The sequence below is a fragment of the Bufo gargarizans genome, chromosome 4, assembly GCF_014858855.1.
Source record: "Bufo gargarizans isolate SCDJY-AF-19 chromosome 4, ASM1485885v1, whole genome shotgun sequence".
NCBI classification, from domain to species: domain Eukaryota; kingdom Metazoa; phylum Chordata; class Amphibia; order Anura; family Bufonidae; genus Bufo; species Bufo gargarizans.
Genome location: NC_058083.1, coordinates 377,545,194 through 377,561,304, shown reverse-complemented (window position 1 = coordinate 377,561,304; position 16,111 = coordinate 377,545,194). Strand labels below are relative to the sequence as shown.

Here is a 16,111-nt window from a genome sequence, read left to right as displayed (position 1 = left end):
ATCTTCTTCAAACACCATGGGGTACGACAGAATCTGCTCCAGATATGCGCCACAAAATCTGGTCATAAATGACCCTCAATATTTCCTTTATCACATTAAGGGTCCATTTACACGTCCGTTGTTTCTTTCCTGATCTGTTCCGTTTTTTGCGGAACAGATCTGGACCAGTTCTGTACCCATTCATTTTCAATGGGTCCTAAAAAAAAAAAAACGGACTTTGTGCTGTCTGATTTTTTTCAGGACCCATTGAAAATGAATGGGTACAAAACTGGTCCAGATCTGTTCCGCAAAAAACGGAACAGATCAGGAAAGAAACAACGGACGTGTGAATGGACCCTCAAGATAACTTGTCACTTGACATTAATTAAATGATAGCTCAGTGATATTAATGTTTTTTTTTTTCTTTTTTCTTAGTTATGATGTTCACAATTATGATGATGAGTTACTGATATCAATATAAACTGTATTGCTGAAGCCAGGGAACATTTTTATTGAACCTGCATTTGCTAACTTGAGACTAGGGAGAGTAGTGTCAGTATTGGATGTTATATGTTTGTAATATGTATATATAATACACTACACCAAGAAAACAAATATTTTATCACACAATAAGGCCTCATGCACACGACCGTTTTTTTTTAAGGTCCGCAAAAACGGGGTCCGTAGGTCCGTGATCCGTGACCGTTTTTTCGTCCGTGGGTCTTCCTTGTTTTTTGGAGGATACACGGACATGAAAAATGGAAAAAAAAATCTAAGTCAAGTTTGCCATTGAAATGATAGGATAAAACGGACACGGATCACGGACACGGATCACGGACACGGATGACAATCTTGTGTGCATCCGTGATTTTTCACGGACCCATAGACTTGAATGGGTCCGTGAACCGTTGGCCGTGAAAAAAATAGGACAGGTCATATTTTTTTCACGGCCAGGAAACACGGATCACGGATGCGGCTGCCAAACGGTGCATTTTCCGATTTTTCCACGGACCCATTGAAAGTCAATGGGTCCGTGAAAAGAAACTGAAAACGGCACAACGGCCACGGATGCACACAACGGTCGTGTGCATGAGGCCTAATACTTGTTCTTACCACAGAACATATGAAAACTATGAAATTTAAGCAAAAAAGTTTCATTTAATGCTTTTTATTTTTCAGGATCACTAACAGAAAAAGTTTCCCAGAGAGAAGGGACAGGAAAAGCAGGTATTCATTAGTTTTGTTTACACACAGCAGAGCTAGAGTACAAATATGTATCCATTATTTTACTACAGGGAATTTTTCCATAGCATTTTTTAATTTGGGAGTATTTCTGATTCTTTTAGTATTTTCCTGGTATTTCCAACATTTTTTTTTCATAAACTACTTCAACCAGATGTTAGCTTAAATGTAATAAGAAAATATAAAATGCACCACGAAAGCTGCATTTTATGTGACATTTTGACTTTTTGGGTCATTGGCTATTTTTCAAAATCTGTATTTTCTAGGTATCGCATTTTCATATGCTACCTAAAGAAAGTCCAATAAATATTAACTTTTTATGCAGTGAGTTTTCATATGCTACCTAAAGAAAGTCCAATGAATACTAACGTGTTTATGCAGTAAGTTTTTCAAGACAGAGTCCAAAAATTGGAACATGCAAACTGTTCAATCAGTGCTTTTTGTATTTATTGCTGTGCTTCTCCCTCCCCATAATGCTTCTCTTCAAAAGAGACATGCAAGCTAGTCTCCTTTTCAAAAGAAAAGAAAAACTGAGTGTCTTATACCAGGAACCCAGCTTGTGTGCAAGCTAAACTCCCACCTGCCCAAACTGCTGGCTGTGCAGTTGCTGCCATAACAGGTAGTGGATTGCATTGCCTTTAAGAAACTGATGGTGTGCGCTCAGTCTTTCTAGATATCTAGCTGTCATTATTTATAAAAATAAAATACTGTCTTGTACTTTTATGTGGGAAAGAACATGAGGCACTCCTTAGAATTGTTGGCTGTACAGCTAGATTGTCCTATGCCAGGTGAATATCCACCTCCTCTGCACACTTCTCAATGGACAACCTTGCACCCTGACAGAAACAAGGCAGAGTTTGAATTCCATTCTCCCTCCCTCATATCATGTGAAAACTGAAGCGTTGCCATGCTGACTTAGAACTGATGAGCCAGGTTGAGAGAAGCCATACAGCAGAGAAGTGGTGGTGGAGGGAATGAGGCTGATGATGCTGATGACACCATTTGCCATGATCATGATCATCAGTCTTGGCCAGGTCATCGGGCATGGTGGAAAACCTGGCTTGCTCACATGCTGACAATCATATTGCTAGCATCAAGCAAATAGATGACTACTGGATAGCCATGTAGTCATCTATTGCCAGGACGTTTTGTGAATTTGCGTTTGCGATCAAATGTTCACGAACCGCACGTTTGCAGCGGGCCACATTCACTTTAATTGCAGGCGAACTTGAAAAACCTTTAGGTCATATTTGCAGCCACAAAATACTTACTAGAAGTGCACAAATAGATCCACAACATGGACAGTAACATATCAGAGGCAATGTATTTTAATCAGGGCCATTTTTATGCCTCTTAAAGGGAAACTCTCACAAATGTCCCCTGCTGGAGCCTAGAAAAATTATATTTTAGGCCACAGGAGTATGGGCCTTAAAAATTCGGCATTCACCTGACAGAAAAGAACAAGTGATTATGTGGCTGGCGGTATATTAGGCAGTCAGTGGATAACAATTTTACTGCAGGCCAGTGGAGTTCAGGCCCCAAACATTAGGCATTCACCGGACAGAAAAGAACAAGTGATTATGTGCCTGGAGGTATTTTAGGCAGTCAGAGAATAACAATTTTACTGTAGGCCAGTGGAGTACAGGCCCTAAACATTAGGCCATTAGGCATTCACCGGACAGAAAATAACAAGTGATTTTGTGGCTGTAGGTACATTAGGCCTTCACTGAATAACAATTTTACTGTAGGTCAGTGGAGTACAGGCTCCAAAAATTAAGCATTCACCTGACAGAAAAGAACTTGTGATCATGTGGCTGGGAGGTATATTAGGCGGTCAGTGGATAACAATTTTACTGCAGACCAGTGGAGTACAGATCCCTAATGTTAGGCATTCACCTGACAGAAAAGATCAAGTGATTATGTGGCTGGAGGTATATTAGGCAGTCAGTGGATAACAATTTTACTGTATTTACTGTAGGTCAGTGCAGGCCCCAAAATTAGGCATCCACCTGACAGAAAAGAACAAGTGATTATGTGGCTGAGGTACATTAGGCGGTCACTGAATAACAATTTTACTGTAGGCCAGTACAGGCCCCAAAAATTATGCATTCGCCTAACAGAAAAGTACTTGTGATGATGTGTCTGGAAGTACAATAGGCGGTCACTGGATAAAAAAATTACTGTAGGCCACTGGAGTAGAGGCCCCAAAAATTAGGCATTCACATGACAGAAAAGGCCTTTTATGCCTCTATATACAGTATATATAAGACAAGGACCATTCTTTGTTCTCTGTGGTGGTGGATATGTGTGGGCTGGCATGAGGACATTCAATTACACGTGGTCGACACAGGTGTTGAATTCCTCCAAGATCCATGCCTCATTCATTTTTAGAAATGTCAGGTAGTCCACACTGTTGTGAGCTAGGCGAGTGCGCTGATCGGTCAGGATCCCCCCTGCTGCGCTGGACGTCCTTTCAGACAGGACACTCGACGAGGGTCAAGCCAAGAGTTCCATTGCAAATTGTGCCAGCTCTGGCCACACGTCAAGCCTGCACACCCAGTAGTCCAGGGGTTCTTCGTTTCTCAGAGCGTCCACATCGGCCATGAACACGATGTAGTCGGACACCTGTTGGTCTAGGCGTTCCCTGAGTCTGGATCCGGAGGGCAGCTCTCAAAGGGGTTGGCTGCAAGAATGATATCATATCCGAAGTGACCAACACATCTTCAAACCGCCCTCTTCTTGCAGGTGTGGTAGGATTGGTACCTGCACCTGTTTCTCTGTGGGTGGAAAGTCCTTTGCCAGCACCCGCAACAGCAGAATGCAGAATTTCTCACAGAAAGGCCTGGAAAGACTTCATTCTGACAGTCCTCTATGATGCTGGTAATATGTCCGCCATTTAGTGTTTGGGTCTATGTACGTTGCCACCCAGTATGGGAAATGGATCCCCTGACTCGATTGGAGAGGATATGGTGGTGGTGGTGGTGTTTATATAGGTGCACACAGCAGAGAGTGAGGATGGTGCAGATACAAAGGATGAGGAGGGTGCAGAAGCAGAAGGCTGAGTGAGCCACTCAACCAACTCTGGTGCGTCCTTTGACATAACTGCACGCCCCGCCTCCAACTTCCCAGCCTGGTGCACCTGCCCGACCCCTACCACCCCTGCAGAACTGCTTGCAGCTTACTCTGCCTGTCATTTTCAAAATCATCCTTTGCCAAAGAAGAGCAGTATTTGTGGAAGCAAGTATATTGCAGGCCTCAATCAGTATTTTGTGGAAACAGGTATATAGAACACCTGAATCAATATTTTGTAGAAGAAGGTATATCGCACCCCATAATCAGTATTTTGTGAAAGCTGATATATTGCACCCCTCAATCAGTATTTTCTGGAAAAAAGGTATATCAAACGTCTTAATCAATATTTTGTGGAAGCAGGTATATTGCACCCATAACTCCCTATTTTGTGAAAGCAGGTATAGAAAAAACTCCTTAATTAGTATTTTGCAGAAGCAGGCATATCTCAACCCTCAATAAGTATTTTGTGGAAACAGGTATATAGAACCCCTGAATAAATATTTGATGGAAGCAGGTATATCGCACCCCTCAATCAGCATTTTGTGGAAGCAGTTATATCGTACCCCTCAATCAGTATTTTGTGGAAGTAGGTATATCGCACCCCTCAACCAGTATTTGTTGAAAAATGTATATTGAACACCTGCATCAATATTTGGTGGAAGCCGGTATATCGAACCCTTCAATCAGTATTTTGTGGAAACCAGTATATAGAACACCTTTATCAGTAATTTGTAATAGCAGGTATATCCAACCCCTCAATCAGTATTTTGTGGAAACAGGTATATAGAACACCTGAATGAATATTTGTTGGAAGCAGGCATATCACACCCCTTAATCAGTATTTTGTGGAAGAAGGGATATCAAACCCCTCAATTAGTATTTTGTAGAAGTAGGTATATCCCACCCCTCGTTCAGTATTTGTGGAAACAGGTATATAGAACACTTGAATTAATATTTGGTGGAAGGAGGTATATCACACCCCTCAATCAGTATTTTGTGGAAGCAGGTTTATAGAACACCTAAATCAGTAATTTGCAGAAGCAGGTATATCCCAACTCTCAATCAGTATTTTGTGGAAACAGGTATATAGAACACCTGAATCAATATTTGGTGGAAGCAGGTATATTGTACCTCTCAATCAGTATTTTGTGGAAGCAGGTATATCGCACCCCTCAATTAGTATTTTGTGGAAGTAGGTATATCGCACCCCTCAATCAGTATTTTGTAGAAGCAGGTATATTGCACTCGTCAATCAGTATTTTGTGGAAGCAAGTATATAGAACCCCTGAATCAATATTTGTTGGAAGCAGGTATATCGCACCCCTCAATTGGTATTTTGTGGATGCCGTTGTATCACAGGCCTCAATCAATATTTGGTGGAAGCTGGTATATTGCACCCCTCTTTGTGGAAGCAGGTATATAGAACTACTTAATCAGTATTTTGTGGAAACAGGCATATAGCACCCCTGAATCATTATTTGGTGGAAGTAGGCGCATCGCACCTCCCAATCATTATTTTGTGAAAGCAGCTATATCAAACCCCTAAGTCACTATTTTGTTGAAGCATGTATATCGCACCCCTCAATAACTATTTTGTGGAAGCAGGTATATAGAACCTCTCAATCAGTATTTTGTGGATACAGGTATATAGAACACCTGAATTAATATTTGGTGGATGCAGTTATATCGTAACCCTCAATCAGTATTTTGTGGAAGCAGGTATATTGCACCCCTCAAATAGTATTTTGTGGAAGCAGGTATATCGCACCCCTCAATCAGTATTTTGTGGAAACAGGGATATAGAGCATCTGAATCAATATTTGGTGGAAGCAGGTATATGTAGGCATATCAAAACCCTCAATCTGTATTTTGTGGAAGCAGGCATATAGAACCTTTTAATCAGTATTTTGTATAAGCAGGCAGATCGCACCCCTCAATCAGTATTTTGTGGAAATGGATATATAGAACCCCTGAATCAATATTTGGTGGAAGCAGGTATATCGCACCCCTCAAACATTATTCTGTGGAAGACGGTGTTTCGCAGGCCTCAATCAATATTTTGTGGAAGCAGTTATATTGCACCCCTCAATCAGTATTTTTTGGAAGTTGGTTTATCGCACCCTTCAATAACTATTTTGTGGAAGTATGTATATTGCACCCCTCAATCAATATTTTGTGGAAGCAGAAATATCAAACCCCTTAATCACTATTTTGTGGAAGCAGGTATATGTAGGCATATCAAAACCCTCAATCTGTATTTTGTGGAAGCAGGCATATAGAACCTTTTAATCAGTATTTTGTATAAGCAGGCAGATCGCACCCCTCAATCAGTATTTTGTGGAAACGGGTATATAGAACCCCTGAATCAATATTTGGTGGAAGCAGGTATATCGCACCCCTCAAACATTATTCTGTGGAAGACGGTGTTTCGCAGGCCTCAATCAATATTTTGTGGAAGCAGTTATATTGCACCCCTCAATCAGTATTTCGTGGAAGTATGTATATCGCACCCCTCAATCAGTATTTTGTGGAAGCAGAAATATCAAACCCCTTAATCACTATTTTGTGGAAGCAGTTATATTGCACCCCTCAATTAGTATTTTGTGGAAACAGGTATATCAAACCGCTTAATCAGTATTTTGTGGAGACAGGTATATAGAACCCCTGAATCAATATTTAATGGAGGCAGGTATATCGCACCCTCAATTGGTATTTTGTGGATGCCGTTGTATCACAGGCCTCAATCAATATTTGGTGGAAGCAGGTATATAGAACTACTTAATCAGTATTTTGTGGAAGCAGGCATATAGCACCCCTCAATCGGTATTTTATGGAAACAGGTATATAGAACCCCTGAATAATTATTTGGTGGAAGTAGATACATCGCACCTCCCATTCATTATTTTGTAAAAGCAGCTATATCAAACCCCTTAGTCACTATTTTGTGGAAGCAGGTATATCACACCCCTCAATCAGTATTTTGTGGAAGTGGTATATAGAACCCCTTAATGAGTATTTTGTAGAAGCAGTCATATTGCACCCCTCAATCAGTATTTTGTGGAAGCAGGTATATAGAACACCTGAATCAATATTTGGTGGAAGCAGGCATATTGCACCCCTCAATCAGTATTTTGTGGAAGCAGAGATATCAAACCTCTTAATCAGTATTTTGTAGAAGTAGGTATATCATACCCCTCAATTAGTATTTTGTGGAAACAGTTATATAGAATACCTGAATTAATATTTGGTGGAAGCAGGTATATCGCACCCCTCAATCAGTATTTTGTGGAAACGGGTATATAGAACACCTGAATCAATATTTTATGGAAGCCGGTTTATCGCACCCCATAACAACTATTTTGTGGAAGTAGGTATATTGCACCCCTCAATCAGTATTTTGTGGAAGCAGGTATATCAAACCCCATAATCATTTTTTTTTGGAAGCATGTATATTGCACCTCTCAAACAGTATTTTGTGGAAGCAGTTATATAATCCTTCTAAATCAGTATTTTGTGGAAACAGGTATATAGAACACCTGAATCAGTATTTGGTGGGAGAAGGTATATCGCAGCCCTCAATCTGTATTTTGTGGAAGCAGGAATATCAAACCTCTTAATCAGTATTTTGTGGAAGCAGTTATATAGAACCCCTCAATCAATATTTTGTTGAAGCAGATATATTGCACCTCTCAATTACTATTTTGTGGAGACAGGTACAGTGGATATGAAAATTCTTCACACCCCTGTTAAAATGTCAGGTTTCTATGATGTAAAAAAAATTAGACAAAGATACATTATTTTAGAACTTTTTCCATCTTTAATGTGACCTATAACTGTACAACTCAATTGAAAAACAAACCAAAATCTTTTAGGTAGAGGTAATAAAAAATATAAAAATGAAATAATATGGCTGCATAAGTGTGCACACCCTTAAACTAATACTTTATTACATCACTCTTTTTGGGTATAAGTTTATAAGCATGGCACATTTTGACTTGGCAAGATTTCCTACTCTTCTTTGCAAAAACACTCCAAATCTGTCAGACTGCGAGGGCATCTCCTGTTCACAGCCCTCTTCACATCACCCCACAGATTTTCAATCAGATTCAGGTCTGGGCTTTGGCTGGGCCATTCCAAAACTTTAATCTTTTTCTGGTGAAGCCATTCCTTTGTTGATTTGAATGTATGCTTTGGGTCGTTGTCATGCTGAAAGATGAAGTTCCTCTTCATGTTCAGCTTTCTAGCAGAAGCCTGAAGGTTTTGTGCCAATATTGACTGGTATTTGTAACAGTTCATAATTCCCTCTAGCTTAACTAGGGCCCCAGTTCCATCTGAAGAAAAACAGCCCCAAAACACGATGCTGCCACCACCATGCTTCACTGTGGGTATGGTGTTCTTTTGGTGATGTGCAGTGTTGTTTTTGCACCAAACATATAATTTGGAAAAAGGCTTTCGTCTTGCCAATCTACCCCATAGCCCAGGCATATGAAGAATACGGGAGATTGTTGTCACACATAACCAGTATTTGCCAGATATTCCTGCAGCTCCTTTAATGTTGCTGTAGGCCTCTTGGTAGCCTCCCAGACCAGTTTTCTTCTCGTCTTTTCATCAATTTTGGAGGGATGTCCAGTTCTTGGTAATGTCACTGTTGTACCATATTTTCTCCACTTGATGATGACTGTCTTCACTGTGTTCCATGGTATATCTAATGCCTTGGAAATTCTTTTGTACCCTTCTCCTGACTGATACCTTTTAACCATGAGATCCCTCTGATGTTTTGGAAGCTCTCTGTGGACCATGGCTTTTGCTGTGGGATGCGACTAAGAAAATTTCAGGAAAAACCAACTAGAGCAGCTGAACTTTATTTGGGGTTAATCAGAGACACTTTAAATAATTGCAGGTGTATGCTGACTCCTATTTAACATGATTTTGAATGTGATTGCTTTAATCTGAACACAGCTACATCCCCACACTTATGCAACCACATTATTTTAGTTTGTTTTGTTTTCTTCCCTCCACCTAAAATATTTCAGTTTGTTTTTCAATTGAGTGGTACAGTTTATAAGTCATATTAAAGGTGGAAAAAGTTCTGAAATTATTTTTCTTTGACTAATTTTTTTACATCACACAAACCTGACATTTTAACAGGGGTGTGTAAGCTTTTTCTATCCACTGTATAAAAAACCCCTGAATCAATATTTGTTGAAAGCACGTATATATCACACCCCTCAATTAGTATTTTGTGGATGCCAGTGTATCACAGGCCTCAATCAATATTAGGGGGAAGCAGGTATATCACACCCCTCTTTGTGTAAGCAGGTATATAGAACAACTTAATCAGTATTTTGTAGAAACAGGTATATTGCACCCCTCAATTTGTATTTTGTGGAAGCAGGAATATCAAACCCCTTTTTTTGTAGACCCAGGTATATCGCACTCCTCAATCTTTATTTTGTGGAAGCCGGTGTATCACAGGCCTCAATCAGTATTTGGTGGAAGCAGTTATATCGCACCCCTCAATTTGTATTTTGTGGAAGCAGTTATATAGAACCCCTTAATCAGTATTTTGTAGAAGCAGGTAAATAGAACACCTGAATCATTATTTGGTAGAAGCAAGTATATCACACCCCTCAATCAGTATTTTGTGGAAGCAGGTGTATCAAGCAGGTATATCAAACCCCTTAATCAGTATTTTGAAGAATTAGGTATATCCCACTCCTCAATCAGTATTTTGTGTAATCAGTTATATCGGACAACACTTACTGAGATTACACTCCGATGATTTGCTACCCAAAGCACCAGCAGGAGATATAGGGGATGAAGGAAAACAGTCCCTGTCGTCTCCCTCTAGTCTTGCTCAGCCCAGGGACAACCCCTGATGGTGGGAACTCCCTGTCCTCAAACCTAGGCTGATCTAACCCTTACTTAGCCCTGATACAGTGATACTGAAAGGGTGGAGGGTAAAACAAATTGAGTTTTGGTGCTAAAGAGGTAGGCAGTTAAACAGGAAGGACATACAGAATCAACGACAACAATACGACCACATATAATGACCTTATTGATGAAAGGGCCGGAAATAGATGTATCCACAGACCGGAAGGGGTGGAGCCAAATGGGCGTGTATGCACCAGGTGAGCGTCGGTGGGAAATTTGAAACAGATGTTTGTGGGTATTTAGAGGGGGCACCTGACATAGAAACATATGGTCCTTTGAAAGAAAGGGGGCGATCATATCAGTAGATGGACAACTAACTGTGAGTAGTGACATTCTCTTTATATTGAGCATCTATCAGCCCTCCTGGCTCTCTGGTGACCATAATTTTTAACCTCTACAGCCAAGGCAATTGTTGTTCTATGAGGCCATATAAGAGATTTTTTTACTTTTGGAGCTGGTCCTGTGACCGTGAGTTTCAGTGTGTTATCTGGGAGTTTGGTGCAGGTTGCAACCTTGTTACATCTATTGTTGTACACTATATGCACTCTCTCTCCACAGGAACCCAGCAAAATTGACCTCTGGCCTCAGTGCACGCCTGTGTGATCTGCCTATACATGTATATGTCTGTATCTACATTTCTTCTTTTTATGCAGTATCAAGCTGTAGCCCCCTTAATATCTTTTCTATATCCGACAGGATCATGTAATGGTGGATGTTAAGATATTGTGCATCCACAATTAGTGCACTACATCTGACATTTTAAGGTGGATGTATATCCAAAACTAGGAATCACAGCATTCACTGGATATCCACCATTAGTGCACTATACACGTCACTTTAACACCACTAGATGGATTCTAGACATCTCTGATATACCTACCCCTGATGATCCCACAGCGTGGAGGAAATGCGTTGGGGTATTATTTATGTTTTGTGTATGATTATAATGTACTGTGTTACCTAGCTGGCTACAATTAGCAGCATAAGGGTTGTACACACAGTCTACTAGTAGACCCTTTCATCAATAGGGTTATTATATGTGGTATTGTTGTCGTTGATTCTGTATGTCCTTCCTGTTTAACTGCCTACCTCTTTAGCACCAAAACTCAATTTGTTTTACGCTCCACCCTTTCAGTATCACTGTATCAGGGCTAAGTAAGCCTAGGTTCGAGGACATGGAGTCCCCACCATCAGGGGTTGTCCCTGGGCTGAGCAAGACTAGGGTGAGACAACAGGGAGTGTTTTCCCTCATCCCCTATAACTCCTGCTGGTGCTTTGGGTGGCAAATCATCTGAGTGTAATTTCAGTAAGTGTTGTCCGAAATTAATTTGGTAAAATTTTTTAAGGAGTATAAGTAAAATATATGAATTTGAATGGGTTAAATATTTGCTGTAAGCCGTTTTTTATACTAGACCCTTGGAGATCTTGTTACATTGAATTGCTGGTTTGATAAACAGTTATATCAAACCACTTAATCAGTATTTTGTGGAAGCAGGTATATCGCACCCCTCAATCAGTATTTTGTGGAAGCAGGTATATCACATCCCTCAATCAGTATTTTGTGGAAGCAGGTATGTAGAACCCCTTAATCAGTATTTTGTGGAAGCAGGTATATTGCACCCCTCAATCAGTATTTTTTGGGGCAACAGGTATATCACATCCATTGAAAATAGTTTTGTAGTTTTGCTTGCCTGCAGAACTGCACACAACTGCTGCACAATACAAATCTTCTATAATATATTTTCTTTGTTAGAAAGTATATTATAGGTATATCACACCTCTAAATCAGTTTTTCTGAGGGCAACAGGTATATGACACCAGTTACAATTAGTTATTCCAATAGAATTTGTCCTTCTATATAGCTGCGGTATCGCAGCAGAACCGCACACAACTGCTGCACAATACAAATGCACTATAATATACTTTATAAGTTAGAAAGTATATTATAAGTATATCACACCCCTCAGTATATCACAGCTATTGATAGCACACCTATACCAGTCCTTAAAAGGACTTTTGTGGCCCTATTATATAGCGTTTGGTGTCACTAACAGTCTGTCCCTGCTCCACAAAGCAACCTCTCCCTAGACTGGCAAAACACTGAATGTAAAATCGTTACCAGATCGGGTTCTGTTATAGGGTGCGGAAGTGTCCATGTGCTGAAATGTCTCAATTAGCTGTCCTGTCCCACATGATGGATGTGTCATGGGTCAAAGTTCAAACGCAATGCAAAATAATATGGCGCATGCGAACATCGCCATATGTTCGGCGAATGGCAAACAAGCAAAGTTTGACGCGAAACGATGGCCGGGCAAACCGCAAGGCCATCTCTAGTGGTCATAACAATGTGACTTGACTGTTTAAGTCAATCTCAGTTAAGCTTTTTTAGTAAGAGAAAAAGTATACATATTAGTGTAAAATCTAAAATTATTTTAACAGTTTTCATTTTACAAAGTCTTAAAAAAATATTGCTTATATTCAAATTTTAACATTGTGAACCACTTGTTACAATTATGGTCACTCCTAAATTGTAATACCTTAGGACTTTATATACAGTATGTCTTTGTTTTATATTATAATTTATATTTACTGTATTTACTGTACTTTTTCTGTGTTTACTGTACTGTATTTATATTTACTGTTTACTATATTTACTGTCAATTTAGTCTTTGTGTTCATATTTACTTTTTTTTTATTTATGTAGATGATGTGTCTGTTGTGTTAGAAACACAACCTCAAGGAGATGAAGAAGGTAAAAAATTATTTTCATGCTGTAAATGATTTATATTTTTAAATCTGGTTTTATAATAAATTTGTATTTGTCTCACGTAAGACTGGAGTATCACAATGAACACTCATTCCTCTTATTCTATATTTTTATTAAACTATACTTATTAAATACATTGAATGTCATTTGTTCCTTGCAATGTTAACTTTTCCAGCTTGAAAATAAGATGAGAAATATTTTCTCTGTTTGAGTGTCCCATTTTATAAGCATTATCACAAACATAACCTTTGGTTACAGCCTGTAATGCAACAAAATGGAGAAACTTTCCAGTTACATAGGTTGATTATCAGGCCAGTTATTAAGAACGAATATTCATATGAACACCTAGGCCTCTTTCACACGGGCGTCATGTTTTTGGCCCGGATAAGATGCGGGTGCGTTGCGGGAAAATGCACGATTTTCCCGCGCAAGTGCAAAACATTGTAATGCGTTTTGCATGCGCATGAGAAAAATCGGCATGTTTGGTACATGTTAGGTGTTGTGTAGATTGTATTATTTTCCCTTATAACATTTTTATAAGGGAAAATAATAGCATTCTTAATACAGAAGGCTTAGTACAATGGGGCTGGAGGGGTTAAAAAATTAAAAATGTAACTCCCCTTAATCCACTTGTTTGCGCAGCCTGGCTTCTAATCTGTCTTCTTCTTTGAGGAATAGGACCTTTGATTACATCACTGCACTCATCACATCGTCCATAACATGATCTTTTACCATGGTCATGGATCATGTGACGGACCATGTGATGAGCCTAGTGACATCACCACAGGTCCTTTTCCTGTGCACAGCAAAGATGAAGACGGAAGAGAAGCCGGGCTGCGCGAACAAGTGGATTAAGGTGAGTTAATTTTTTTTTTATTTTTTTTTAAGCCCTCCAGCCCTATTGTACTATGCATTCTGTTTTAAGAATGCAATTATTTTCCCTGATAACCATGTTATCAGGGAAAATAATAATTATCGGGTCTCCGTCCCGATCGTCTCCTAGCAACCATGCATGAAAAACGCACCGCATCCGCAATTGCTTGCGGATGCTTGCGATTTTCACGCAGCCCCATTCACTTCTTGGAAAACGCACAGAGAGGAGCATGCTGAGATTTTCAGGCAACGCACAAGTGATGCGAGAAAATCACCGCTCATGTGCACAGCCCCATAGAAATAAATGGGTCCGGATTCAGTGCGGGTGCAATGCGTTCACCTCACGCAATGCACCCGCTTGGAAATCTCTCCCGTGTGAAAGAGGCCTTATTCCCAATAATCAGTCTAAGAAAAGGTGCCATGATGATCAATCGATGGATGAACAAATGCATTATTGTTTTTGCTGACACCTAAATCATTGTTTCTGGGCAGTAGATCCCTGTTACGTAGCATGATCTAATGCCCAGAAACAATATGTATGGGGATAAGCAATCACAGTAACAATCACTTGTTCCCATGCAGTGGAGGTGCCTGCTGCTCTCAGTCTAGATAATTGCAAGCTTAGTTGTCCTGTATAAATGGGTCTTAATACCTAGCCAATTCCTTGCCACTCCCTCCTTGATACTTCCCTTGGCTCTGCCAGTCTCTATTTACCTGGCTCCAATGATGTTGGTCAACCTCGACGATTGATCCCTGCAGTCAGTTACTGGCAACAGTGGCAACCTCAGTGGTGATGACACTGTTACAACTAATGATTGGCTGCAGTGGTCATGTGTTGACAGCTCTTGTCATTGCTAGATTCCAGTAAGCAGAAATTGATGTAGGATCAGAGAAACACCAGATGGGAGTGTCAGGTGGATTAGTAAGGTATTACTCCTTTTGTTATTTTATAGCATTGTCATCTGTTTGTAAATTATTTCAAGGGGCAAGAAAAACCCTTTAATTGGTTTACTAAGAAATTGTTCTTATAGAAGACCCGGTACCACTCCTGATATGTCCATTTTAGTGAATAATTGTATTTTATGCAAAATGACAAATCTTGTGCATCTTTCCTTATGATTCTATGTTGCACTATTCCTCTGTTCTTCTTACTAGAAGTTTATGAATAAATTGATACCAGATTGTTGCTAGTTAAGTGTTTGTCTCTTCACAGTCACTCGTCATAGTCTTCACAATGAGTGCTGGCAGTGGCAGACTGTGCAGGGACACACCCAGTTGGCAATTAATTCATAAATGTATAGTAGGAATAACAAAGGAATGGCACATTGTTATTGCATGGCAAACACAAGAATTTACTAAAACAGGCAAGTTAGGAGAAATGATAGGTCCTCTTTAACTCTGTAGTGGAAAATAAAACAGTAATCTTCACTGTGGTAATACTGAATTTGCTATGTTATTTAGAAAAATCCTACTATTAGAATTAGTAACTTTTATAGTAATAATATAAGCAATATCAATAATATACATGCATAGTAGAGATGAGCGAATTGAAGCTGACAAAGTGGAATTAAATCCGAATTTCAGATAAAATTTGATTTTCAAAGAATGCAAATTTCCTCATGCTTCGTAGTAACGATTTGCAATTATTCCTAAAATGGGGGCTGAAATAGTGGCTACACGTGTGAGGACATGGGGCAAGGAACTCTGGTAAGGCAGGATGACCATAATGTTATGCATGCAACCAATCAGCAGCCAGCCAGCCCTGTAATGTCTCAGCCCTATAAATACGTTGGACATCTTGGATTCAGACATTTTCCAGCATTCAGAGTACAGGGACAGAGGTGAGAAGGCACTAGGAACAGCAATAGGAAAAACCTCATTGTGAAAAAAAAACCTGAAAAAAAGATTTATAAGTGCAGGGAAAGTATAGGGAGGAATCATTTCACAGCATCTTAGTGCAGGGAGAGACGTCAGAAGTTGCTAGGGACATTGCTAGAAAAGGGATTTACAAGTGCAGGAAAAGATTATTTGGGGATCCAAATAGCCATTATACAGCTCTGTCATTCCAGCAATTGGTTCTTGGGGTGAAAGTGCTAGTTGAAAATCCTTTAGTGGCTTAAATCTTTTCAAACAAAAAAATATATCCGCAGTTCACTTTTGCAGCTATATGTGGTGAAAGCGTTTAGTGGCCTATTTCAGTACAAAAAGAAAAAATATATTTGTTGCTTTTAGGGGTGTTTTTAT

The 16,111-nt window shown here is 39.6% G+C and overlaps 1 protein-coding gene across 1 annotated transcript in view; it reads left to right on the top strand.

Moving 5' to 3' along the window:
• The window catches only part of LOC122934466 (SPARC-related modular calcium-binding protein 2-like), a 318,924-nt gene that overhangs the window by 154,428 nt on the left and 148,385 nt on the right, over window positions 1-16,111 (top strand). Inside the window, exons 5-6 of the mRNA XM_044289947.1 lie at window positions 1,159-1,206; window positions 12,932-12,979. Coding sequence (XP_044145882.1) covers window positions 1,159-1,206; window positions 12,932-12,979 — 96 coding nt within the window. The remainder of the gene's footprint in view (window positions 1-1,158; window positions 1,207-12,931; window positions 12,980-16,111) is intronic.